This window comes from Pleurodeles waltl, chromosome 5 (genome assembly GCF_031143425.1).
Source record: "Pleurodeles waltl isolate 20211129_DDA chromosome 5, aPleWal1.hap1.20221129, whole genome shotgun sequence".
NCBI classification, from domain to species: Eukaryota; Metazoa; Chordata; class Amphibia; order Caudata; family Salamandridae; genus Pleurodeles; species Pleurodeles waltl.
The window spans coordinates 846,667,118-846,694,496 of record NC_090444.1 but is presented as its reverse complement, the minus strand read 5'-3'; the positions used below and the strand labels follow the sequence as shown (position 1 = coordinate 846,694,496).

At 43.6% G+C, this 27,379-nt stretch overlaps 1 protein-coding gene across 3 annotated transcripts in view; it reads right to left on the bottom strand.

The window, feature by feature from the left end:
- LOC138296086 (FERM domain-containing protein 6-like) overlaps positions 1 to 17,493 on the bottom strand; it is a 1,138,137-nt gene extending 1,120,644 nt beyond the window's left edge. For 2 of the 3 annotated variants that reach the window (XM_069234916.1, XM_069234917.1), the window contains exons 1-2: positions 17,144 to 17,492; positions 15,813 to 15,903 (exon numbers count right to left, since the gene is read on the bottom strand). In XM_069234916.1, coding sequence (XP_069091017.1) covers positions 15,813 to 15,903; positions 17,144 to 17,278 — 226 coding nt within the window. In that variant the 5' untranslated portion in view covers positions 17,279 to 17,492. Of the gene's footprint in view, positions 1 to 15,812; positions 15,904 to 17,143 lie in introns of all 3 variants that reach the window. The other variant, XM_069234915.1, reaches the window with a different exon arrangement.
- Between the last annotated feature and the right edge of the window lie 9,886 nt (positions 17,494 to 27,379).

Here is a 27,379-nt window from a genome sequence, read left to right as displayed (position 1 = left end):
TTTTGCCCATTACGTCATCTCGGAAAGTAACCAGCCATATGCAAATCAGCCTTGGTCTTGCTCTAATAGGAAAAGTCCAGCCTGAATGAAAAGGAACACAAGCAAACACCAACTGACTTTAGCTTCCAATAGCCTTAGCTTAAGTCTTGTGGAACAGTGAGGGACCCATGTCTGGGAATATCCTTAGGATGTCGCACTGAGGGAAACAAAACGTGATGAGCAGGATACTTGAACTAATCTCAGCCAATGGTAATTAGTTTGCTCTGCATTGTAATACATCATTTTTTGTTCACTATGGCACTTTGGGGAGGTACCAGCCAGACCAGTAAACACCATTTTCACGTCAATATGGGTGAAACTTATACCTTGGCAAACCATAATCACAAATTCCCTAACATATACACCATTACAATAGAACATATCAGGTTTCATCTTCCAATTTTATGTGTTTGTGATATTTGGACAAAGAAAACACGCAAGTGAAACAGACATCATGATGGTTGTGAGCAAAATCCATGCCTTAGCAGACACACAAGAGATCATTGTGATATATGGTGTTTGTGGGCAATCCAAAAATAAGATACAAATGGGACACACAATACACACACAAAGGTTTCACTCACTCCTAGGTGGGCCATAGTCACAACCTGGGTAAAAGGTAGCATCTAAACCTAGGAATTTCGTTACTTTGTATTTTCATGACAAACCTGCACATATTTTAGAGAATACACACATCAACACACAGCATCAGAACTCGCATCAATAATGCCATCCCATGACGGATATGACAAATGAAATCACCATTTTCATCATTGATCACATCATTAAAGTGGCAAAACATTTCTGATTATTGGCAGTGGTAGTACAGAACTGTTTACCTTCAAATATGAGGATGCCTGAGATACCACTTCCCTGGCTGGCTGGAGTACAACATGAAGTATGGGGAATCTCCAACAGGCCATTCATAGAAAGGAGCTCCTGTAGCTCAGTGCTCTCAAAAAACTTCCTAAGTACAAGGGGCAGCATTTTAAGTGAGGGATTTCATATTTCTCTGGGCTTCCTAATTTCTATTTTGAAACCTGCACTGATGAGAGACATCCAAATTGTATTGAGGTTGAGTTGATAACTGCTAGGGCTTTTCCTTCATAGGCATCCCCAACAAGTTCCCTACTAAGTTAATGTTATATTATCATATGTCTATATACTCCACAAAGTCACAAATTATGTTTAACAAATAAATAACCAGAAAATCACAATTTAAGCATAAGGATTATATTGATAATGTTGCTAAGTATTTTTGAAAGATGAAATTCAGAGTGTATTTGTAGGTGGAATCTAGTAGCAAGCATATATGCATTTCACAGCATACTCCATTGGATTGAGCTGCTTTTGTTTGCGGTGATGAAAAATAAATTAAACATGTGTGGTTATCGGCCAACATTGTTCTAAGGTAAGCTATCTCACTGGATATGTGGAGCTTAATAAAGCAACACCAATGGTATATTAGTGGCTCCCAGTCAGAGAAGCTTGCTTGCTCACGACTATCGGAGACATAAAATAAATTCAGAATATCAGTGAGAACAACAAGGAGTCTTGATGATCCACAGAGGCTCTCAACACAACAGATGGCTTTATTGGATAAGGGTATCTTACAGCCTTCTGAGCTTAAGGTGCTGCCTAGCTAGGGGTAGACAATATATCTAGGAACATCCACCTGTCAAGAATAGTACAACAACAAAGAAGGGTATTTATTAACACGTTCTAAGGATAATGCTTAGTGAGAATTAAACAAGACAGGCCGATAGGTGATCAGTACCAGGTCACATGTTAAGAGACACCAAATAAAATTGTTGCTAGGTAACACAATGTAACTGTTGTTATGTAAAGTGCTCTGTCACCCATTAGATCTTGTTCACTCTATAAAACTGTGTGAATAGATAGATTGTGTGAGAACATATATATGGTAAGAGATATACTGAGGCCTTCCAGCAACAATTAATACTTATGAGCAAATGTATTGCTACTGGGCATAATTTCAGCAGCCTTTATTTTCGTTGCACACAGAAGACATCAGATATTACATAACAAATTACATCAATTTTCATGTCACCACTGACATCATCAACAACTCTCTTGCTGTTCTAAACAATTTTCCACGTATATGGTTGATGACCAGGGATATCTTAAGGATTTAGGGGGCCCTGGGAGAATCGTATTTGGCTTCTGTTTGCAACAGCTTGGAAATTCTGATTCAATTTCAGCTCTTTCATGCCCTCTTTTCTCCGGCCCCTAACAGTGCACAGGCACAATGGTCCAAATTCTAAATCTGTTTAAATCTAATAATAAGGAATAGTGGCATGTGTTTTCAATATCGAAACACAGCAGCAGCTCACTAATATTACTACAAATAATCTCTGTGACACCCTTCCATTTCTCACGTCAGGACCTGCTTTGATCTAAAATAAACTTTTTTTTATGGATGGTGCATGCAACATAAACACAACATTTCTCTGCAAAATGTCTGTAACAGATTCTCACACATGACCCACATTAAAAATAAATGAAAGGAAAACAGGATTTAAAACAATCTGTTTAAGAATTATTCAAGGTTATCAGGGCAAGACTCTTCAGAATACCAGTTGGCCCCACGAAAGACTGGGCCAGAGACCACTTCGCCCATGCCTTAATGCATCTCTGTGGATGACAGCAGAAATGCAGCCTTCTTTCTATGTATATATTGCAATGACATCCATACAGTAACAGTGGTATGTCAGGTTTCCAGTTTCAACTAATGTATTGAACATGTATGTAGCTGCTGAAATATTAGGGACCAGTTTTAGAGTTTGATGGACAAGATGCACTATCCCGAATGCAATGGAAAACTCTCCTCATCAACACTTTGGTCCACCTGTCTCATTTAACAACAGGTAGACACTAAGACCCAGATTTATACTTTTTGACACAAAACTGCAATTCCAGAACGACAGCCGGGTGGCAAATTTATGGAATGGCGCAATCCGGCACGAAGGGTGGGCTAGAGTAAAAAAAAAAAAAAAAGACATTAGCCATGTGGGGGTGGCGGTATGGGAGAAGGGGTTTTTGCACCAAAAAATTACATTAGGCTGGTTAGAGAAAAAAAAATGCCTCCAACCAGCCTAGCGTCATTTTCTGACGCAAAACTATCCGTACCACATGACTCCTGTCTTTTGCCCACCATCCCAAAGGCCAGCACAGGGGACAAGGGTCCCCTGTGCATGGCCACTGCACCCTGTGCCATGCAGGGGGCCCCAAGTTGGGCCCAAGATGGCACTTTAACTAAAAAAAATAAATAAAAAAAAAAAAAAAAAAAAAACATACCTATACTTACACTACTTACCTGGGATGGGGTCCCCCATCCTCCTGTGTCCCTCTGGTGTGGGTGGGGTGTTCCTGGGGCTTGAGGAGGGCACCTGTGGACCTATTCCATGGGTTCAACCATGGCAATGGGTCCACAGGTCCCCTGATGCCTGGTCTGACCCAGGCGTTAAATAATGTTGCAAAGCAAGCATTGCACCATTATTGAGCCCCTCCTCTCACCCGTGCGTCATTTTAGCACAGTGGGATAAATATGGGGCTATGAGGTTAACACCATTTTTTAGATGGGAACGCCTACCTTGCATCTCATTGACGCAAGGTAGGTTCATACATCTACAAAATAGTGCAAACTCCAATAGTTTGACATTAGACGTGTCTAGCGTCAAAATATATTTATGGAGTTTGTTTTGTGCCGAATTTGCGTTAAAAAAATGCAGCAAATTTGCCGCAAATGAAGTATATATATATGCCCCTAAGGCCCTGATTTAGACTTTGACAAACAAGTTAATACGCCACAAACGTGACGGATATCCCGCCTGCAGTATTATGATTTCCATAGGATGTTATGTAATCAGAATACGGCGGACGGGATATCCGTCAAGTATGCGAGGAAGTAACCGAATCCACCAAACTCCTAAATCAGGCCCTAAGAATTCTGTTGATGGAGTTCCTACTAGCTCCACCAACGGAATACTTCCTCCAGTGGCCCAATAGAGAAGGGGCCATTAGAGGAAAGACATTTTGCATTCTGCCCTGTTTAGGGATGATGATGTAATGACTTTATTTCCTGTCTGTCACCATCAGAAAAAACAAAATAATGACTCCCAGAGAAAAATCTCAAGGTATGGGGGTTATTAGGTTTTTGATATTCAAGGACAAACTCTATACCCCAAAACTTTAGCAATCTGAAGAGAAACGCAATGATGGCAGTTGCTTTCAATGTACAGAGACGACCACAGGGCTGGCGGTTGTAGGAAAGTACCATCTTGCATGGCATGTTACCCCCATATTTCACTGTATATATGTTGTTTTAGTCTATGTGTCACTACTGGGACCCTGCCAAGCAGGGCCCCAGTGCTCATAAGTTTGTGACCTATATGTGTGTGTTCCCTGTGTGATGCCTAACTGTCTCACTGAGGCTCTGCTAACCAGAACCTCAGTGGTTATGCTCTCTCTGCTTTCCAAATTTGTCACTAAGAGGCTAGTGACTAAATTTACCAATTCACACTGGCATACTGGTACACCCATATAATTCCCTAGTATATGGTACTGAGGTACCAAGGGTATTGGGGTTCTAGGAGATCCCTATGGGCTGCAGCATTTCTTTTGCCACCCATAGGGAGCTCTGACAATTCTTACACAGGCCTGCCAGTGCAGCCTGAGTGAAATAACATCCACGTTATTTCAAAGCCATTTACCACTGCACTTAAGTAACTTATAAGTCACCTAAATGACTAACCTTCACCTAGTGAAGGTTGGGTGCAAAGTTACTTAGTGTGTGGGCACCCTGGCGCTAGCCAAGGTGTCCCCACATCGTTCAGGGCAAATTCCCCAGACTTTGTGAGTGCGGGGACACCATTACACGCGTACACTGTACATAGGTCACCTATGTACAGCGTCACAATGGTAACTCCGAACATTGCCATGTAACATGTCTAAGATCATGGAATTGTCACCCCAATGCCATTCTGGCATTGGGGGGAAAATTCCATGATCCCCCGGGTCTCTAGCACAGAACCCGGGTACTGCCAAACTGACTTTCTGGGGTCTCCACTGCAGCTGCTGCTGCTGCCAACCCCTCAGACAGGTTTCTGCCCTCCTGGGGTCCAGGCAGCCCTGGCCCAGGAAGGCAGAACAAAGGACTTCCTCTGAGAGATTGTGTAACACCCTCTCCCTTTGGAAATAGGTGTGAAGGCTGGGGAGGAGTAGCCTCCCCGAGCCTCTGGAAATGCTTTGATGGGCACAGATGGTGCCCATCTCTGCATAAGCCAGTCTACACCGGTTCAGGGATCCCCCAGCCCTGTTCTGGCACGAAACTGGACAAAGGAAAGGGGAGTGACCACTCCCCTGACCTGCACCTCCCAGGGGAGGTGCCCAGAGCTCCTCCAGTGTGTCCCAGACCTCTGCCATCTTGGAAACAGAGGTGTTTGTGGCACACTGGACTGCTCTGAGTGGCCAGTGCCAGCAGGCGACGTCAGAGGCTCCTTCTGATAGGCTCTTACCTCTCTTGGTAGCCAATCCTCCTTCTTAGGTAGCCAAACCTCCTTTTCTGGCTATTTAGGGTCTCTGCTTTGGGGATCTCACCAGATAACGAATGCAAGAGCTCACCAGAGTTCCTCTGCATCTCCCTCTTCACCTTCTGCCAAAGGATCGACCGCTGACTGCTCAGGACACCTGCAAAACCGCAACAAGGTAGCAAGACAACTACTAGCAACCTTGTATACAAGTACGAAGTTTACAGTTTGTAACGCTTCATCCTGCCGGCTTTCTCGACTGTTTCCAGGTGGTGCATACTCTGGGGGTAGCCTGCCTCCTCTCTACACCAGGAGCTCTGAAGAAATCTACAGTGGCTCGAAGGAATCTTCCCCCTGCAACCGCAGGCACCAAAAGACTGCATCACCGGTCCTCTGGGTCCCCTCTCAGCACGACGAGCATGGTCCCTGGAACTCAGCAACTCTGTCCAAGTGACTCCCACTGTCCAGTGACTCTTCAGTCCAAGTTTTGTGGAGGTAAGTCCTTGCCTCCCCACGCTAGACTGCATTGCTGGGTACCACGTGATTTGCAGCTGCTCCGGCTCCTGTGCATTCTTCCAGGATTTCCTTCGTGCACAGCCAAGCCTGGGTCCCCGACACTCTAACCTGCAGTGCACAACCTTCTGAGTTGTCCTCCGGGGTCGTGGGACTCCCTTTTGTGACTTCGGGTGGACTCCGGTTCACTTTTATCCTAAGTGCCTGTTCAGGTACTTCTGCGGGTGCTGCCTGCTTCTGTGAGGGCTCCCTGACTTGCTGGGCACCCCCTCTGTGTCCTCATCCAAGTGGGGACATCCTGGTCCCTCCTGGGCCACAGCAGCATCCAAAAACCCTAACCGCGACCCTTGCAGCTAGCAAGGCTTGTTTGCGGTCTTTCTGCGTGGGAACACCTCTGCAAGCATATTCACGACGTGGGACATCCGTCCTCCAAAGGGGAAGTTCCTAGTCCTCTTCATTCTTGCAGAACACAAAGCTTCTTCCACCCGGTGGCAGCTTCCTTCCACCCTCAGCTGGCATTTCCTGGGCATCTGCCCACTCTCGACACTGTTGCGACTCTTGGACTTGGCTCCCTTGTCTTACAGGTACTCAGGTCCGGAAATCCACTGTTGTTGCATTGCTGGTGTTGGTTTTCCTTGCAGAATCCCCCTATCACGACATCTGTGCTCTCTGGGGGTTGTAGGTGCACTTTACACCTACCTTACAGGGTCTTGGGGTGGGCTATTTTTCTAACCCTCACTGTTTTCTTACAGTCCCAGCGACCCTCTACAAGCTCACATAGGCTTGGGGTCCATCCGTGGTTCACATTCCCCTTTTGGAGTATATGGTTTCTGTTGCCCCTATACCTATGTGTTCCTATTGCAATCTATTGTAACTTTACACTGCTTGCATTACTTCCTTTTGCTATTACTGCACATTTTTGGTATTGTGTACATATATCTTGTGTATACTTGGCATCCTCATACTGAGGGTACTCACTGAGATACTTTTGGCACATTGTCATAAAAATAAAGTACCTTTATTTTTAGTATATCTGTGTAATGTGTTTTCTTATGATATTGTGCATATGACACCAGTGGTATAGTAGGAGCTTTGCATGTCTCCTAGTTCAGCCTAAGCTGCTCTGCTATAGCTACCTTCTATCAGCCTAAGCTGCTAGAAACACCTCTTCTACACTAATAAGGGATAACTGGACCACAAGAAGGACAAGAGGGAGAGAACACCGTAGAAGCACAGAGGTGAAAGAAAGAAATGGGGAGTGAGGGAAATGAAATGAAAAGAGAATAATATGGAAGAGAGAGAGCGCAGGGCAGAGGCGAGAAGTAAATGAGCGAGAGAGAGCAACACAAAGTGGGAGGGAGAAATAAGTACAAAAGGGAGATAGCAGGAAAAGGCATTCACTGGTAGAGTTCTCAAGTAAAAGAAACATGAGAGAACCATTTGGTTGGGGGAGAAAAGCAGAAAGATGAGAGATAGCAACACCCGGGGGGGGGAGGGGGGAGTGCTAAGCACATGAGGGAGATAGCTGGAAAAGGCATGCATCTCGAGGATGGCTTAAGCAAAAAAAAGTAATTCCTTAAAAGTGAGCAGAGACAGTACATAAGTAAAGGGGCTATGCTCCAGAGGAGAGACAAACACAAGATGCAAGGGAAGCCATTGAATAAGTAGCGGGCAAACTAGAGTGAAACTAAAACCAACCAGTGGTAAGCACTCGGTGAGCTTTTGAGCCCCCTCTAAGATCTTGGTAAGCTGCCAATAGGTATTTTGCAACCAGACACCTTATGCTGGGTGTTTGGACAAAATATTGATTTATAAGTATCAGGAGACAGAAATATTGGAAATTAAATATTGTGAAACAAAAAAATGTTATGATGCACATATATCGTTCATTTTTTTAGGTACTTAAAACTGTTTTAAATAATATTGTTTTTAATATCATTTTCACTAATATAGTGGTTTTAAATATTGCTTATTAAATTATTTAATGTGTTTTAGTTGATATAATAATTTTATGCTACTATTGTTTATATAAATGTTAGCAATTGTTTTTAAAATATAGCTTGCAACTTTAAGTGATTAAGGATTTTGTATTACATTTTTAATAGTAATTTGGGCCTTAGTACCTGTAGATTCACGTGTATTATAAAGCTCATGTATTATAAAGGTTAGGTAATAATTAATTAAGAATGATTTAATAATTGTATTTAATAATGTGATTTATATCTTCTATGTAAATTGTGCAAAAATTATTTATTTTCATTATATGTTATTTGCGGGCTGTTAGATTTCTAGGGGTATCGGATGGGAAGTTACTTAAACTGCAGTAAGAATAGGTACATTACTTGCTTCACAGTTCAGCACTTTCCCTAAATTTCAAACACCACCCCCCTCCCAAAATACAACACTTTTCCTACTGCTGCATAGACTAGAGTTGGATAGTAAATGTTACCCCTGCAAAGTCCAACACTTTCTCTACTGTTATGCTGTTTGGAGTGGGAATAGTAAAGCTTACCCTTCCGAAATCCAATGCTTTCTCTACTGTTGTCCTGTTTGGCCTGAGAATAGTAGATTTCACCCCTCCAAAATCCAACACTTTCCCTACTGTTGCACAGACTGAAGTGGGAACAGTAAACTTTACCCATTCAAAGTCCAACACTTCCCTGCTGTTGCGTTCTTTGGAGTGGGAATAGTACATTTTACCCCTCTGAAATCCAGTGCTTTCCCTACTTTTGCCCTTCTTGGAGTGAGAATACTAAATTTCACATCTCTGAATCTAAAGCTTTCCCTACTGCTGCCTTATTTGGAATGTGAATACACTAAGGCGTAACATTAGCAGTCGCGTAGGAAGGACCTCACTCTACAGACTCTAGTAATTGGGGTGGTAAAAACTCATCTGTATAAAGATCTTTGAAGGTGGTATTTTTGGGCTGCTGTTTTATCTTTCTATTCAGAGTTATGCACATTGAAACGGCAGACAAAGCAGTAATACTTGCATGTTTTCCAACAGTTGAACTGTAAAACTTGTAAGGCGTGGTCTACGTCACCCCACAAATTCTGCCAGGTTTCACATAGCAAAATGTGTGTGATAATTTCATTTGCAGTGAAAAACCCCTGTTAGCGCCTGAGTCGATATTACATACCATGTGTAAATGACTGCATCGATGATGAACAAGGACAGAATTGAGTGTCCCTAGCCATTTGGTTAAGCTTTGCTAGTTAAAGAGCAATAAATGTATTTAATTAGTACAAATTAATACACTGTAGCGGTGAAGACAGATTACGTGGGCTACCATGCACTCTCCATATTCACATTTAACAACATAAAACTATTATAACTCACTTATTGAGCCACAGAGTTCTAAGAAGGCGTGGGAATTTACTAGCTTATATGAGTCAGTCTCCTCGTTCACATGTCAGTATGTAAGTCCTCACACTCACATTGTGGCATGATTTATCATCACGCTATCCATCTAGCCCTGGGTGCCTGTGTCACCTTCAAATATTGGTCTTTCTGAAGCAACCTAGTCTGAGTCATATAATCTTTGGGCTCACATGGGCTAAGCTATAAATTAAAAATGTGTAACCCGTCTTTACTGCTGTCCTCAACAAAATAGTTAGACACATTGAGCATTTACATTCAGAGCTTTCAAGCAACATGAAGTCAACATGTTTCTGCTCATTTGTCAAGATGTCGAACCATATGATTCCAAACATATAACACTGTTTATCTTTGCTCTTCTGTAGACATTATCACAAAAGATCATGTGCAGTGTATTATCAGGTATATTCCTCAGTGTTCATAACATCTTTAATAGAACTCTTACACAGAGTAATCAGTGTATTTAAGAAAGAAAGCATTGAAGCGTCGAGTCACGCAAAGAACCCCAGACGGTCCGACAGACGATTGGATTAATAACGGAGTAGGGTAACAAATACTAATAAATGAATACTACACAGGCTGCAGGTGTTACACTGAGTGCCCAAAGTATCAACCATACCACCGTATGTTAGAAATGACATATCCGTATTCAGGTGTGTGAATGAGAAGGCTTTCAATTTCCAAACAGTCTCATTCGAAATACAAACGCTCTTTTTATGAGAGCATATTTAATCTGCATAAGTGCTTAAGGTGGGCATAAGAATTTTCCACAAAGATCCAGGCCTCCACAAGGCATTCGTGTGAACTGATCAAGAATCCCCTTAACAGGATTGTCATAACAAACACAAGATAAAATCCCACTGATTGTAGAAGCAGTGGTTGTGCTTTTCTTGTTCCTGCTAAAATTATACATGCAACATTTTGAAAGGGCACACTTACTAACAGTATTATTCAATAAACAAGAAGTGACAACCCCGACACGAGTGGAAGACCACCTAGTAAGGAATGAGCTGACTTTCCCAATATAAATGTTTGATCTCTGTGAAGAAATACTGTAAGGTTTTTAATAGACCACTGTGGCCAGCTATGTCAAGGTTGGTGAAATATTGTTATGCCAAGGCACTCAACAATGGTCATAAGAGGTCCATTCCTAGTTGTATTGTAGCAATCATAGTTCAAACTGCACATAAGTGTATGTCAACAGGTTTTATTCATCCAATGTATCAACAGCCAACACATGTTTCGTCAACATGACTTCCTCAAGGCCCAATTCTAAGACTAGTCAAATGTCCTAGAAAAGTTGGGAGGTTCATAAATTGGTGAACCAGCATATGTTTTAGAATGTAATAACAAATCCTGAGGGATATGTATACACCAGTCGGTGACCACGGCCTTGATAAGCCGTATGCCCCTTGTGCCTCGTACAGAGAGGAATGGAGTATTCAAGGTTGGTATGAAAATCAATTAAAGTTGGTAGGATTAATAACTCACAATATCGAAGGTGGCAGATGTGAACTGTAGTGAACTAGTCCATCCATAGTCATGTCAGGGACAATAATGTCAGAAAATCGCAACAACCTCTTAACTATGTAGAGCCCTGCTTTTCAAAAAATAAGGCAATATAGTAGATGCTTCTCGCCTAAATTAAGCGTCACTTTTATGAAAATATCAGAGAAAGCAGAGAAATGGTGGTAGGTGAATGCATTGTTAATGTCCACAGGGTTTGTGCTGCATAAGTTAACACACTTATTTTGGTGGCAGATGTAGAACAGTTTAGAAACTGACACTAAGATATGGAAGGTCTTGGTGCTACAGAAATCCTGGTGTCCAGAGTATCCATTTTTTTTGCTCCTATGTGGTAGGCCATTTGTTTGGTAGCTTTTTAGTTATCAACTTCACCAATTACTCTGTCAGTTTTTTTATTAATACCCCTCTTGTTTTTATAGTGTTAGCAGTAAAGGATCACAATAATATTGAGGTGAGATTTTTTAGTTTGTGTTCCAGTGCCAGCCCTGTAGTTGAGCATCGCAACAGACGAGGCAGACCAGTGGTTTATTTGCTAAAGTGAAAAGCCGGCTCGATATGTGACAGCCCCATCTGGTTCCTTGGTAGATTGGAAAGGGTTTTGAGAGTGTTGAGTTGATGTCTACCCATGCTTCTGGGGAGGGGGAGAGGAGTCTAATGTATGTGTGGAATCGAGGCCATTGGCACATTTAATTTACTTATAAGTCCCTAGTATATGGTACTAAATGAATATATGGCCTGTAAACTACATGCAACAAGTGGTCTGCAGCACTCATTGTGCCACCCAGTAAAGCAGCCCTGCAAAACATGTCTCCAGTCCTGTCCTTACAGCCTGTGTGTGCAGTTGTAAATATTTCAACATGGGAAAATATACCCATTGCCAGGCCTAATCCTTAATTTTTAATGCTTATAAACCATCCCTAAATTTGACCCTAAGTGGCCACAGGGCATGGTATTTAAAAAGTAAGACACAAATAACTGAAGTTGACATGTCCTGACAGTGAAAATACTCTAAAGGTGTTTTCACTGTAGGAAGGCTGGCTTTCCTACTGAAAAACGCTGACTTACCTTATATCAGTTTATAATGTTTAACTTCAGTTTGGGAGCAGCTAGAAACATGATTCAAGGACTGATATGAACAGCAATTTAAAATGCAACTTATTGAAGCTTGATTTTATATTACTGTTTTGGATATTACACTTTTAGATATCTTTCATTTCCCTGCCTTAACAAAAGGTGTCTTTCTGCCAGTGCCCAAGCTCAATGTCCTCTGTTGGCTCCCATGGAGTCTTATGTGTATTGGTCCCTGCAGTGGACAAACGGCCCTGGGTATGGGAAGGGGTGTTGCTTTCCTGAGCAGGGTGGCTTGGGGTTGTACCAGGCTCCTACTTTAGGCTCAAATGATAGCCTGGAGGCTGTACCCAGATCCTTCCTGATTTCAAAGGAGGCATACTCTGTCACTCGCAGATGCTTCTAACACTTGGGCCTGCCTGTTCTTTTTCTCATGAGTCCACCTAGCACCGAACCCAGTGGGGGTAGAGAACCTGGCCAGTACGGATATTAGGGGGGCAAGGGATTTCCCTCCACCCACAGACTAGAGCTGGGAATAAAAGTGGACCATACAGATCTCCTTCTAGAACACTCATGGACTTGTGAAGATCAGAAGAAGGATTTCCCCAGTGTCTAAATCCTGAAGGAAAATGGGTTCTGCTTGACTTGAACCCAAGACCTCAGAGATGACTAAAAGGGTCAGTTAGCTGACTTCCCATTTGAACTACAGGGACACAACAAGCTTTCAGAGGCTTTTTCCTGCAACTTGCCCGGCTGATGAGCTCTACTTGGACTTTGCCCTGGAGCTTTCTGCTGGAGTAAGTCATAACCCCCAAGTGGTGACTCTTAGGTCTTGGACAGTTAGCTGGTGTTAGAATATACTCCTCCTGTCTTAACTGAAATAGTTTGGACTTAGAAACTTACTATGAACTTTTTCCTCCAGAGAACAGGAGGGAGACTGGGACCTCTATCAAACTGAAGCAGTAGACATTGAATTGTCGGTCTGATTCAATTTGCTGTTTGCCTCACTGAAGGAGATCTGATTTCCAGAAACGTTTCCCAGTTCAAGCGTGGAGAGCTTCATTGGGACCAACACCAGGTCCTCCCTCAGAAGATGACCTCAACTGCCCATTTTAGGGAGAGGCAGAGGAGGAGAGACAGAGGGGAGCACAAGGGAAATGCCATGGCAGGGGAAAAGGTTGGAGATCATGTATCACCTGCAAGAGTTGCATGAGGAGAGACAAACACATTGCCAGCTTATGTGGAAGATCATTCACAAAATTCCTTTGTATTAGCCAAGTTATTTAATCTACCCAAATCTATTTTGACTGGTTCTGAAATGTTTGCACTCAGCAAAGGATTTCCCTTTGTTACTACCAATTTACCAGACTCTTTCAACACAAAGATGGAATTACAACAGTTATTTTGAAAAATAAGGTTGAACAATTATTTGGCCAGAGTCCATATCAGGGCAGATTTGATGCTACCAGTCTCAGATCTCCATCTACTTTTACCCCTCTTGTTCACTCTATGTCTGTAAACATTCATACTTTCGACAGGTGGTTATGGGAGAATGCCCATTCAACACAGGAAAAGAGAGAGTATATTGAATATAATATTTCCAAATATGAACACAATGCCCTTGTACCTTTGATACAGAAAAATTAGATAGTTCTTAGCCCAACTAATAAGGGTAGAGTTATAGTGCTTCAGCATGTGACAGACTGTATTTAGGAAATTATGAGGCATTTACTAGTGCACACAGATTACACTATGCTATGCTCTGTCACTTTGGAAATTAAAAACAATTTTTAGAGAGGTTGGTGATAGTGTTTTGCTGGTAGTGTTTTTGATACAAAACATGAATATTTAAACTCTACCCAAAATCCACAAGCAGTAGGAAATCTCCCCAGGGAGACCTATAGTGTCTGGATGTGGCAGTGTGCTGAAACCACTACCATACATGTATTGATCACTTCATTAAACCATTTGTCCCCAATACCACAACGTAAATCAGGGATAGTATTTGCATCATTAAGAGTATTGATGGTGACTCCTTTGATTCCAACCACCAAATGTTGGTAACGATGAACAAATAATAACTCTACATGAATATTCTTCAGCGGGAGGCTCTTGATATCGTTAGGTTTGTACTAGATAAATGGGCATCTCCCACTTTGGTACCTATAAAATGTATTAGCTCCTTGGTGGAGATAATCTTCAGTAAAAATTACTTTTATTTCCACAATGATAACTTTTTTTAGTTAAAGGGGATTGCAATGAGTGCTGTCTTCGCCACGGATCTGGTGGCTTTCGATGTGGACCATTTTGAACACCTTCACACATTTAATAAATAATTTATTTTGGCTGAAAGCCATAAAAGCAATAAGAAGGCAATAAATACGTTAAAACTCATTTAGAAAACATAAGACATGATTAGAATCAAAGTCCATAATATCATTAAATTGATAAACCTACTGGCAGTCTCTCTAGTAAGTCCATTACTGCTCAATGTCATCCTATAAATCACAGTACCAGCCAACTATTGTGGTGAGATTACAAACCAGCTAAGTGAGAGCTCTCCCTAGATCTCACAGCCCAGGCACATTGAAGATACCTTGTTACAGCAAAGACAACCTTGTCACTAGAATCACTTGTCAATATACAAAGTGAATCCCTGTGGCTCCTTACACCAAGGAGCCTGCATAGGGGAATGATCCACTTCCTCCTAGGAGTAGAGTATTGTGGGCAGAAAAATACAAAATGGGCCAGAGTCTCAACTTGCATCGGGCAATAATAACAAAAACAAGGAGCACAATTAACTTTGTTCCACCCCGTAGTGAAGGAGTTCAGTGGCAGGATCCCCAATATAAATGTAATAAAAAGACTTTTAATCTGGGCCGGATGTATATTGTCCATATAGAATTCAAACTTCGGTGAACATTTATGGTTAAAGAATTGGTCTAGTGGGGAACCAACAATTCGTTCATTATGCAGCCCTCCATCAGATTTGGGGCAGTTTAAATATGGGAATTGTGCAGCATGTAATCTTTGTATCGAAATCAAAATGTTTGAGCACAATGGGCAAAAATGTGTACTGAAGAGCTTCACCAATGCTAAAACCGTTGAACGGTCAGCAAGATCTACTGTGGAAATATTGAGCTACTTGGTGGAACACTTTGAGGCTCACAATAATGCACCAATGACTTAAGGTGGCAAGAGATTGAGAAGGTACGGCACCACCTTACTATATTGTAAAGGTTACAATAATTTCAGTTTTAGGTATTAACAATGTGGTGTTTACATTTCATGTTGATTTAGGGAGAGGAATTATATTGCCTGTTTTGAGGAGCATAATTGCTTACGAACTGATCCATGAAAACCATTGTTCGTTTTACCATAAAACATAGCAAATATCTGAGGAACACATGGTTACCCCTTTGAGTTACTAACACATTTACTCGATCAAACAACTTTCTCCTTCCATCAAACAAGTTGGTTATCACACACAGTAAGTTGTGTCCCAGCAGCCTAACTGGCCTAAATGAAATAAAATAACAATGGTATGAGACAACAATATTGTACACCCATGTTAAAAGCATCAAACCCCATCTGAAGAACTACTGACCGTGTGAGTGCTAACAATATTTTGTGACCTCATTGAAATCTGTTCTGTCGTGTAGAAGTGAAGTTTGCCAGCACAAAAATCAGCTTTTGACAATAAACACTTGCCACCTTTGTTACCAGGATGAACTTACTTTGAAGAACGCTGAGCCCAAAGAAATGAGGGTCTTTGATGTTCACAGCATGGCACGCCCTATCAAAGAGCTCCTGTCCAGAGGCTTTCACCTATAAGTAATAAACAAATGCATAAGTGCGGACATATCTGGGGAACCCGTGATTATAGACTGCTGTGGCTAATGCTGCATTTACTCTACCATACTGTCAGGTTAGGGACTTAGGGCTTATGTGGCCCCTAGTTGTTTCTAGTCCAAATGTTTTTTTGTAATCAACAGACGCCTGAAAAATTGAAAGCCGCAATTTAACGATCCACTACAGACATTAAAACGCTAGTCCACTATGAGGTCCACGTAGATGTGGACTGACCTGGGTGAATGTTCTGGAAGCTCACATCTAGAACTAACCATTTATCCATTACAAAACCCAATATGAACCATCAATACGAGAATAACTTGAGTTAAAATAAATATGCAGGCAATGGTAGTCTCTGCTCCAATTGCACTCGTTATGCTAGACACGATTTACTGACAAGATTATGTAATTCTGTCCACCTCTACCAGTTTGCAAACAATAACTGTTTTGAGCTGAATGACTGCCGTCACTAGTGCCAGTTTAAAGTCCTCATTAGGGTTACTTTTTCTTAGGGATATTTTCACAGACTAAAACACTATGGCGACGATACGTTGTGTCACACTCTCATAGGCACAGACGTCCTGCAGTGCAAAATTATGTCACATTTCCGTATCAGCAGGTGTTCTGGTTTCGAAACATTCGGGACAGAGGGACTGGGAAAGTGCTCACAAATCACCAGCATGCAAGCCGAATGGGTGCTGATGCACCCGTTCTCGAATGTCATCTAAAGCTTGCTCACGCGGAAATAATGATGAACAACAAATGTTTAAGCCAGAGACAACATACGGAGCACATAAAATACAAGGCTCGTGATCGGCCACACACAGGAGCGCGCAAGCGCAGCAATTATCGGTGGCTTCACTAGCCGCGTAACGTACACGTAACTAACCTATTTGGTCAGAGTGGAACAGAAGTGTCGGACCGGCTTTCTAACCCCGTTTCGGATAGCATGGCAGAAATATAATTTGATCAGGAAGGTCAAGATTTCGGGATATCCAACAAGGAGCTTTCGTGGTAGAAACAAGGAATGTTGTAACTGCCCCTTAGGCTAGAATGATACGTTTCAAACACGGAAAAAAGTGTTACATTATTACTTTAAAAATAAAATAAGCAGTCATTTTAGGGCTCCGCCTAACGCCCTCCCGCTTCCGCCCCACAACCTTCACACTACCTGCGGCACCCCATTTCCCCCGATGGACTACAACATTAAACGTACCCAGACAGCCAAGCAGAGCTGCTGCCCGTCGGACAGCAGGACACCGACCGAGAGCTGCTCCTCCTCCGGGGTCCTGTCCCGCTGGTCACTCATGCTGCCCGGGCACCTTGCATGAAGCCGGCTCCTGCTGTCCATTCCTTGGCGGGTGGGGCTGCACGCTCTGATTCCGGTTGCCCTGTCCACCCGTGTCTTCACCCACCTCGACTCTGTAGTTTCTTCTTCCGGAGGTGCAATCACAGGGTTTACACGTTAGCTGTGGGTGGGAGGACTCAGCAGAGGAGACGCACGTGCAGAGCCTCATTCCACAGTGAGTGCTAATCACATGTTCTCGACATACCGATCCTGCCTGCTGCAGGTCAATGTCTTCCAGGTCTCGGCGATTTCAACTGCAGAGCTAGTGCCTCCAGAAAGTTATTTTAAGCGGATTGTGTGTGGGGGGGGAGGCGACACTCATAGAAAGAGGAGAACGCCTGTCATTATTGTTTTTGTGTAGCGAGGTGTCCCTTCCTGCCCAAAAGCAAGCATCCCTTCTTGCAGCATGGTGCAAGGGGGCCTGCTTTGGCACATAGCAGTCCATTATGCACCAGCGCAGGGGAAAAGGACAGGAATGCGCCGTATCTCATAGACTCTGTGCATTCCTGCCCTTTTCTTTTGATGCAGGGCAGCACAGCAATAATCCTTGAGGGCGCTGCCCCTTATAAAACCTCATAAATGAGGCACATAATGTATACCCAGTATGTGAGATAGCTCAGTGAATAGAGTGCCTGCCAGTGTGAGCAGACCATGAATAAAACAAATAGCCCAAGCGCAACTGTAATGTTCACTGTAATTTGTTCTATAGGTTACTAGCTACCTGTGGTTTGAAATATTAATGAAGATGTTTGTTAGTTATTAAGTCTCAGGGCACTGAGTAAAGTAACTGTTGTCCATACAAAGAGCTCCAAAGCCCTCGGGCTGGGTTTGCACTTTGAACATTTTATTATATTGCAAACTATGTTCAGAGACCTATGAAATTATATTTTTCTTGTGTGAAAAAGTAAACAGCATTCCTGTAAAATGTTTCCTACTACAGGTTAAATGCTTTATTGCATAATCACTTAAAATCATTGCAGTGTTACAAGTGGAGACGTTAAAAAAAGAGAGAAAAGGTAAAAAAAACAAAAAACAACATAAAACAATTAATACATTCTTGCTTTCTTTGCCGTTTTTAGTTCAGCTAAGCCCTATTCATGTGTTAATTGTCTATGGATGCATTGTCTTACTTACTGGACAACACTACCGACTAATAAATTAGACATTTCTCAAAGTGATCTAGGTGAAAAACATCAAAAAGCTTATTTTTTGTTGTTGTTAAAACTGATAAAGTATAAATAGTTCAGTCCACAGTTGCAGTATGCAGAGTGCCGTTGAAGTGGAGACTGCGGTCATTACTCATAGCTTGGGGCTGCCAGTGTTCATTTCCTATGCCAGTTGAGGGTTTGTTTTCTCATTTTGATTTTTTGTGGCATGTTTTAGGGAAAGTTCTGTTTTTAAAATACATTTTGCGAAACAGGCCATGTGTTGTGGGGTCAATCCTTTCAGACTGAACAGGATAGCCTGCCGACATATTCCGATACCATTGGTGTTGAAAATGTTTTTCAGACACAGCTTTCTCCAGGGTAGTAGTTTGTGGGTCTAAGCCATTTTGGTTCATCCTCCGATGCCGGCAGTAGTCCAAGTCTGGCATGTAGCACCTTTATTTTCAGTGACGTTTTTAATATTTCAGCCATATAAGGTTGTGCTGTTGGAACCTTATATGTGTTAATTGTCATCCAAGAGTGAGATCGATTTCTGAACTTGTATTTGTCCTTGCTCCAGGAGAGCATCTTGATTTGTTTGTTTAGAAGTTGCTTGACATTTTTATGGGGTAAAGACTTTTGCCATACTTCCTCTGCCTGCAGATGCTTTATGGCGAAAGCGATTCTCTTTAGCCATGGATTTGGGGCTTCTGCCTGGCTTGTGTTGATTTCCTCCCAGATCAGTGCTTTTAATGTGTTTGGTTGGGCCAGTCTTAGCATGGAAGCGTATTTGAGTAATGCCCCTTCTTGCACTGTTCAATCTTGTAATCCGAATTCCAACCTAATCTGTGCTGGCGAGGAGCTGTGTGGAAGACGGAAGAGAAAGCGAAAGACCTTACTTTGTGCAATGTTCGTGAAGTCGTTCAGTTTGCTTGAATATGTTTCCGAACCGTATGTTATGGCTGGCATGAATTTTGCTTTTATCACTGTAAGAAGTGGACACCAGATTGGGGTTTGTAGTTTGGAGGCCAGGGCTAGGGCTGGTGCAAGTAGCAATGCCAGCCTTACTTTCAGGGTGTTTAGGTGCAGGTGATGCGACCAGCGCTCCTGTAGCCAGACGCCAAGGTACTTGTAGCTTCTGCTTCTTTCCACAGATTGATTCCCACAGAACCATTTACTTTTCTTAATTATCCGTTTGCCAAAGATGAGTACCTTTTTTTTCTCCATATTTACCACCAGTTCATTGGCCGTGCAATATTGATTGAAGGTGTTTAGCACGTTTTGGAGTCCTGTACCTGTGAGATTTAGTAAGACAATGAAATCTGCATATAGTAATGCTGTTAGGGAATGGTTACTTAGTTTGGGGGATGAGAGCTGGTGGTGTTTAGTTGTGTGCACAGATCTGCCAGGGAAAGGTTGAAAAGCATTGGGGCCATCAAACAGCCTGTTGTGTAGCCATTTTAGTTGTAGCTCCATGCACGTTAGTTTAACACACTAGGCCGCTGTGCACTTTGACCTTCATATATTTTATTCGGCTTCGCATTGTTATTTTTACAATAACCAGTTTTACGGTCTTGTTTTATTTTCATCTATCTAACTGTTTTTGCTTAGCCCAGCACTGTGTTCTCAAACAAGACATTCTTGATCACTTTGTGCTTCAGTCAAGCTACAGTCTGGTAAATTGCTGGTGAACGCGGTAGAAGTTTAGTCTCCAACATTCGTAGAAAATACACATCCTTACGTAGGACATTTTCTTAGAACATCAGCTGTGTTATTATAAAAACACTTCCTAGTCCCATAACATGTTAAGAGGGAGATTCCAGCCAGGGAACCACGACTGTGTGCCGATTGCTGAATGCTTCGCTGCAGATGCTAATGCAGATTACAGGCCTTTGCTCAGGTATGAGGGTTGATGTCCTCCCGGGGGAACCTGAAAGACAGAATTAGAGCTTAACATGCTGTGCTCAGGTTATGACTTAGATAGGAAATAGTCCATAAATTCTAGTGACAATATGATAGCGTTATTCTTATGCTTCACTCTCCTCGTCACCATTTTAATATTGTCATGTTGTGTCGTCCTGGTTATTGCAGCTCACGCTTTGCTATCTAAAATGCAGTCGTTTTATTAAACCAGTCTGTAAACTCATACTGCTTCTTATTGTCATTTATATATGAGACTTAATTGTGAATGAGAGAACCGGATGCGACCTGAGTGACCACAACTTCCCTGAGAAGTATTATATGTCATGCGCTCGGCTACCCAATCATCTCTATCTCTTGGTGGAGATGAGGCACTGCTAGTTAGCCGGAGCAAAACCTGGATTTAGAGCGACAGGTGTCACCCGCAGTGGGTCAGACTCAGTCTCCCACACCGTGGGTGATCTTGCTGCTTAACACCTCTGTCTATCTAGATTTTGGCCAACACTTTTCCGTTATTTCCAACTTTCACCCTTGCCCAATTTTCTGAGTACAGAAGCTGTATTCCTTTTAGCAGCTCTGGCAGGATATTAAGGCTTGCTAGTTTCCCCCACAGCTTGTTCCTGTCCACTGAATCAAAGGCTTTGGACAAGTCCACGAAGCAGGTGTAGAGGACCATTTTTTTGTTTGTATATTTTTCTGCAAGCATGGCCAGCATTATCAGGTTGTCAGAAGTGCTTGCCAATGGCTGGAAGCCGGTTTGATTCAGGGGTATTAGATTGAATTTGCTGGCCCATTCTTTGAGTTCCTCAAGCAGGAGGCCTTAGAATATTTTTGCGTCAATGTCAGGCAGTGATACTAGTCGATAGCTATCTGGGTTCCCCTAGGGGCCCCTCTTGTATACTGGGTGGAATATTGCCCATTTCCAGGAATCCGGAATTTTGTTTACCGTGCTGCTGACATTAAAAAGGATGCAGATTATGCCAGTCCAAAGGGCAGGGTCGTGTTTTAGTATTCCTGCCGGGAGACCATTTGGCCTGGGTGCCTCACTCTGTCTGCAGCATCGTAGTTGTTCCTCGATGTTTTGTATTTTGAATGATAATGGCTTTGCCTCGCTGCTTGCGGTGGGGGATGGCTCCTCTTTCTTGGGGTTGCCATAGAGGTTGGAGATGTGTTCAATCCACTTTCTCTCCAGAATCGCGTTACTTTGGATCCGGGTTGTCCTGCGCTCCAGCTGATTGACCACAGAACACAGTGACCGTCTTTTCTATACTTTAGTGGCTTCCACAGTTCGGATCCATTCCTGATCTATGTGAGCCTGCTTTGCTTCCCATATTGCCTTCCTGTATTCCTTTCTTCGTTTATGAAAGGTACTCTGGCAACTGTACCTGGTGGTTGATTCTTTAGGAATCTGGCGATTTTGTTAAGTTGTTGTCTTTGTTACCTTAATGTCTGCGTGAACCAACCTTTTCTGCTCAGTAGTGGGCCGGCCTTGGATGGTTGATTAGGCTCCAGCTAGTTCCTTAATTATGTTAATGTGACCTCCCATTTTGAAATTATGTCCACCTGTTCCGTTTGGTCCGACATTAAATTGTCTTTCCATACTTCGTATTTCTCTATGCACTTGTTGGACCATCTTATGCGATGAAGGTGGCTTCCTGGGTCTTGTTCGCCTATCCTCAGTAGTGGAGCAGCAAGCACATTGTTGTTCGCTATTTTCATTGTTTGTGGGTTGTGGTCACTTTCGCATCTCACCTCTATGTTGAAATCTTGGAAGTACTTGAAGATGTCAGTTGACACAAAAGTGTAGTCTAGGGTGGAAGCGGACTTCTTGGCTGTGTGGCTCGGGTTCATTGGGATGTCTTTAGGGAATCTGCCATTTAGGGCCCTTAGTCCTAGTGCCTCCAGAAGTCTGACCAGGGGGTGATACAAATTTGTCCTTGTCTTTAAAATGCGATTCTTGTGCTGGAATCCCCAGAAGCTGGTCCAGGGCACTTTCCCGGGAGCTCCTTTTACCATGGTTGGCCATGTTAAGGTTAAAATCGCCTGTGATGATCCAGGGGGCGTTTCCAAATGCTGTTTTTACAGATAGCCATTTTGTTTTCGGTTGTGTCTAGAAGGTGCTGATTTAGCATCATGTTAGAGTTGATGTATATATTTATTATTATGATGGACTTGGGTATTTGTTCCAGCCTCCAGTTTTCTATAATAATAGCTAACATGTGAGCTGACTTCAGGTCTATGATCTTGGCGTTGAAAGATTTGCGTGTGGTTATGTAGATAGAGAGGCCGCCATTTGGGTGTCCTTTGGGTTTAGGTCTAACTGCCGGGCTTTGGAATTCTTCAAATCCATCTAATGGATTTTCAGATACTTTCCAGGATTCCTGTAAGCAGATGATATTGAAGCCGTTAAAATACGCTTCCAAATTTGCATCTTGCATGATTTTGCTGGCCCCTGCGGTGTTCCAAGATATTATGTTTGTGACCAACAACTTGCTTTTGGGCAGCATTGGTCCGATTGGGTTTGTTTTGTCAGAGCAACTTCCAGATATGATATTATGCTGCAGGGTTCCGTCAGGATCGAGAAGTGGAAATGTGCCAGCAGCATCTTTCTTCTTGCAGTCCACCTTCCTGGCAATGACTTTCCTGTGAGATGCCCTAGGCAATGGATATAGTGATCTTTCTTGGGCTCTTGGTGAAAGTAAGGGATGCCCCTTTGGCGTGTTGCAAAAAAGATTGATGATTAGCTGCTCGGGCGATAGTTGCCCATAGGTTGTCCCTATTGTTGGTCTCTTCTTGCTGGATTATAAAGAAGGGGTATTTTGCTTTACTCGCTTTCTTTAGCTCTATGCTCCAGTCTTTAACTATCTAAAATATCTGTGATTTGGACAGTACTATCTGTGCTATCTCTGAGCTGTTAAAGCAGACTTCGATAGTTTCACTTTTGTCACCTTTTTCCAGTGTTATGAAGGCCACGTATTGCAGATCTTTACTACTTATTGTTTCTAGTCCTTGGATTGTGCTGCAGATTCTCAGAAGATTGCCTCAATTAAGGGTTTCCCAAGGGCCCTGAGATTTGTAAGACGGGCAGAAAGTAAGGGTGTTAGCGCCCCTGATTTTTTGGGATGTGAACTTAACTGTTGATTTCACACTGTTTGTGGTGTGCAGGGCGGATGTAACTGCGGCGTCTATGGTTGTCTTTTCTTCTGATTTGGCGGTCACTTGATTCATGGTGTTTGTAAGATGCTGTTGATATGGAGGGTTTTGATAGGACATTGTTGATTTTGGAGTCCAGTGTGTGGACCCCTCGTAGTTGGGATCACCTATTCTCTTGCTGGTGCCCTCTGAGTCCCTTCCGAGGGGGGATACCTGTGTGAGCGCCTTGCGTTGGTCTAAGTGGGGCTGATTCTTGCTATGTTCTTGTTTACTTGTTCTTTTCCGGTGTGTCATTGGGTTGGGGATTGATCTATGATTTAATCCAGAACCGTCCGTCTTTTCTGGTGATGGGAGCTGAGTGATTGCTTCTGGGGTTACGGATAGTCTCTTGGTTTTGGGTCCTGGCTGGTTAGATTGTAATCCGTTTGAGTCTTCTATTGCAGTTTTGGGCCGAGTGTCCCCATGATCTTTTGTCCGGTTTGTCCTATTCTTCCTTCTTCTTGTGGCCTTGTAGGATTGTTCCTGGGCGGTGGGGGAAGCCGCTGGTCTGTTGTGGTCGGTGACTGTGAGTCACCCAGTTTGGCAGCTGTGGGTTGCTTTTGTTTTGTCCTGGGGTTTCCTCTTGGTGGGCTGTGATTGCCATGGCTGGAGGGATGTGAGTATTTACTTTCTGGCTCCATCACTGCTTTATTGTGCATTTTCCTGAGGTGTTTTTTTTTCTTTCTGGAAAGGACTGGGATGAAAGGGCCTTTTGTGCCTGTGTGTTCCTGGTTTGAGCCTTCAGCTGAAGATTCTGAGAACTGTGCTGGGCTTGCTACGTCCTGGGCAGAGTGGATAGATGATCTTCTTTGCGGGTTGTTTGCGCCTTGTGGGCTCTATGGGACCTGATTGACGTTTCCCTGGAGCAATTCTTGTTTTAGATCTGTCACTAGTGTGGACATAACTGATGGCAGTTCTTTGAGTTTATCCAACATTGGGCTACAGTGACACTGGTATGTCTGATTTACCTTGCCCTTGTCAGCCTCCATGTGGGACTGTGCTCTTCGAATGTATGCGTTTAACTTGCCTAGCTTATTGTCTATTGCCATTGTGGTGGTTGCCAAACTTAGCAGAATTTCCATTTGGATGTCTAATTTCTCTGTATTAAAGATCGTTGCGTTGGTTATGGCCATTAGTGTGTTGTTTTGGGCATCCCATCCAGTCTGCAGGGCATCTTTCGTGTCCGTGTGACTGTGGTTTTGTGCTGTTTCGAGTGCCTGCACCCCTGTAGTGCTAGGATGTTTGGCGCTCTTTTCTGTGTGAGTGAGGAGAGCGTGCTCTCCCTGTTCTCCTGCACACTGCTCCGCTTCTTTGTAGAAGACCTCCTCTAATTCCTCCTGTGTCAGTGAGACCTCCAAGTGGGGGGAGGGTGAATATTTTGCTAAGGCTGGTGCTGGTGATACTGGCAGCGGTTTGTCCTGGCTTCCTTCTGTGCTGTTTTCTTTGGGGTTGCGGGTTCTGGGTGTCCCGCCCCATCCCCTGACTTTTATCATTATGATTGGAGATACGGGGGGTTCCCACTTTTGAGGCTTGATGGTGTGCTCAAGTGATTGTCCTGAATTATATGGAGGGGTTGGGTGCTTGACGCACTTGGAATGGACAAGTCTGGCATGGATTCTTGTGCCGTGCCATTTTACTTGGGGGAGCGGTTTCCCAGGAAGTGCTCAGTGTAATGGCACTGTCACTAAAGGATCCTATGTTTGGTTGTAGACTTGAGAACGTTCCTCCTGGGGAGGGTTTGCAGCAGATGTTTTTGCCCAGAGGTGTGAAATACTTGTTGATTCCTTGGCCCCTGGTGCTTCGGCTTCCCCTATGTGCTTGCTTTTGTTCTCCGGGGGTGCACACCTTTGGCTCCTCTGACTCATTGACCTTCTGGGGGTCTGTCTCTATTGTGTTTTGATGCCTCCTGATGCGCTTCATCTCCCCCCCACCCTGCTTGTTGGGCGCTGCTTTCTCTTTTTTCATTAGGTTTTGGATCCTGTCATGGGCACTCAGGAGAAGGGAGCTTCGTGTTCTCATAGTCATTTGATGTTCCCACCCACTCTAGGAAGCTGTTTGTTGTGTCTGACAATGTCGCTGGTGATTGGGGGAATGATATTCGGTGGTGTAGCACCACACGTACCTCGAATCCTGGATCCTCTGGGCTCCTGGACTGCTAATGGGGCAGTCTGAGCCCTTCCTGAATCCTGCTGATTCCTGCTGGTTGCCCTGCTGTGGTCCTGCCGTAGTCCTGTGTGTTCCTAGATGGTCCTGGTGGAGGCCTGGTGGGGCCGGTTGTCTCCTGTTTGTCCTGGTCCTGACCTTGCTGACCTTGATGTGTGCCCTGGGTGCCATGCGTGGTGTTCTCAGAAGTGTGGCTGGCGAGCGGGTCTCACCGGCCTCCCCACAAGCCGCGCCCAGACCTGGCTGGGCTGCTTCCGTGGAGGTCCATGGCTCTCTGTTTGTGACAGCCGCACAAGGCTGCCGCGCTCATGCTGTGTTTCACCCTACTTTACCGCTTTGCCTGCTTCACTTGGCTTCCCCTCTCTCTTTCTCCTCCTGCCTTGCACTGCTCTGCACCGAGGGCAGGGAGGCTGGGGGAGGCTGGGGGGCTGTGGGAGCCCTCCATGGGCTTGTTGTTTCGTTTTGTCTGCTTGTCGGACAGCGGCGTCCTGTGGTGGCATCCTGCTGCGTGCCCTGCTCCGCTTCCTCGGAGCACTTGGTGCGCACAGCCGCCTCCACTCGGGCCGTGCTGGTGGGGCCTCGCAGGGGTTAGCAACCGCCACGCAGATGGCGTCGGTGCGGGTGATGAGGCCGCCGAAGGGCAGGAGAGGGAATCGCGGATGAGAACGTGCAGTGCAGTGCACGGTGCGGGTGACCTCGGCTGGTGCTGTTGCTGCCTGCGATCACCCGGAAGCACTGCGTCCGTCCGTCAGAGTAACCATCAGAATAAACCAGCTTAATGAGAAGTCTTGATGGAGAATGTCAAAACACATGTATAGAGGGTTCGAAATCTATAATCAAACAAGGGTCTGTTTTTTAACACCCACAATCTTAAAGGAAAGTTGCGCTTTAGTAAAAGATACGCATACATGCACATTGCACCACCACTGAGTGGTTTAGCTCAGTGGTTGAAGCAACTGCTGCTGTGAGTGGGCGATGAATGAAAGAAATAGCTCAACAGCAGCACTAAGGCTCACTGTTAATGTTCTAAATGTAGCTAGCTACTTTTAGTTGTAAATATTGTTTAAGAAGTTCATAAGTTATTAAATCTAATGCTGTTGAGTAAAGTAACTATTAACCATATAAAGTGCTCCAAAGGCCTCGGGCCGAATTTGGAATTTAAAAAGTTTTGTTTTTTTAATGCCCACATTCTTGAAGGAAAGCTGTGCTTTCTAAAAAGATAAACATACAGATCTACACTGCGCCACCACTGAGTGAGATAGCTGAATTTTTGTGCATGTGCCGCTTTGAGCAGAGAATAGACACAAATAAAGAGGGCCCAAAGTCTTTAATAAAACAAAAGCATAATACCCACAATGTTAAATGAAAGGCATACTTTAAAAAAAGATAAATGTACATATACATTGCATCACCAGTGAGCATGGGAGCTCAGTGTGTAGACTGCCTACTGCTGAGAGTGTGCCATGAATGCTAAAAATATCCCAAGTGCAACACTGAGGTGCACCATAAATGTAGTAGCGATACATATAAGTTTAGAGGTTTGTAAGTTATGGAGTCTCATGGCACATGCCACCACTGAGTGAGATAGCTGAATGGTTGTGCGTCTGCAGCTGTGACCAGGCCATAGCCACGTATAAAAGGGCCCAAACTCCTCAATAAAATGAGAGCATAACACCCAACGTCT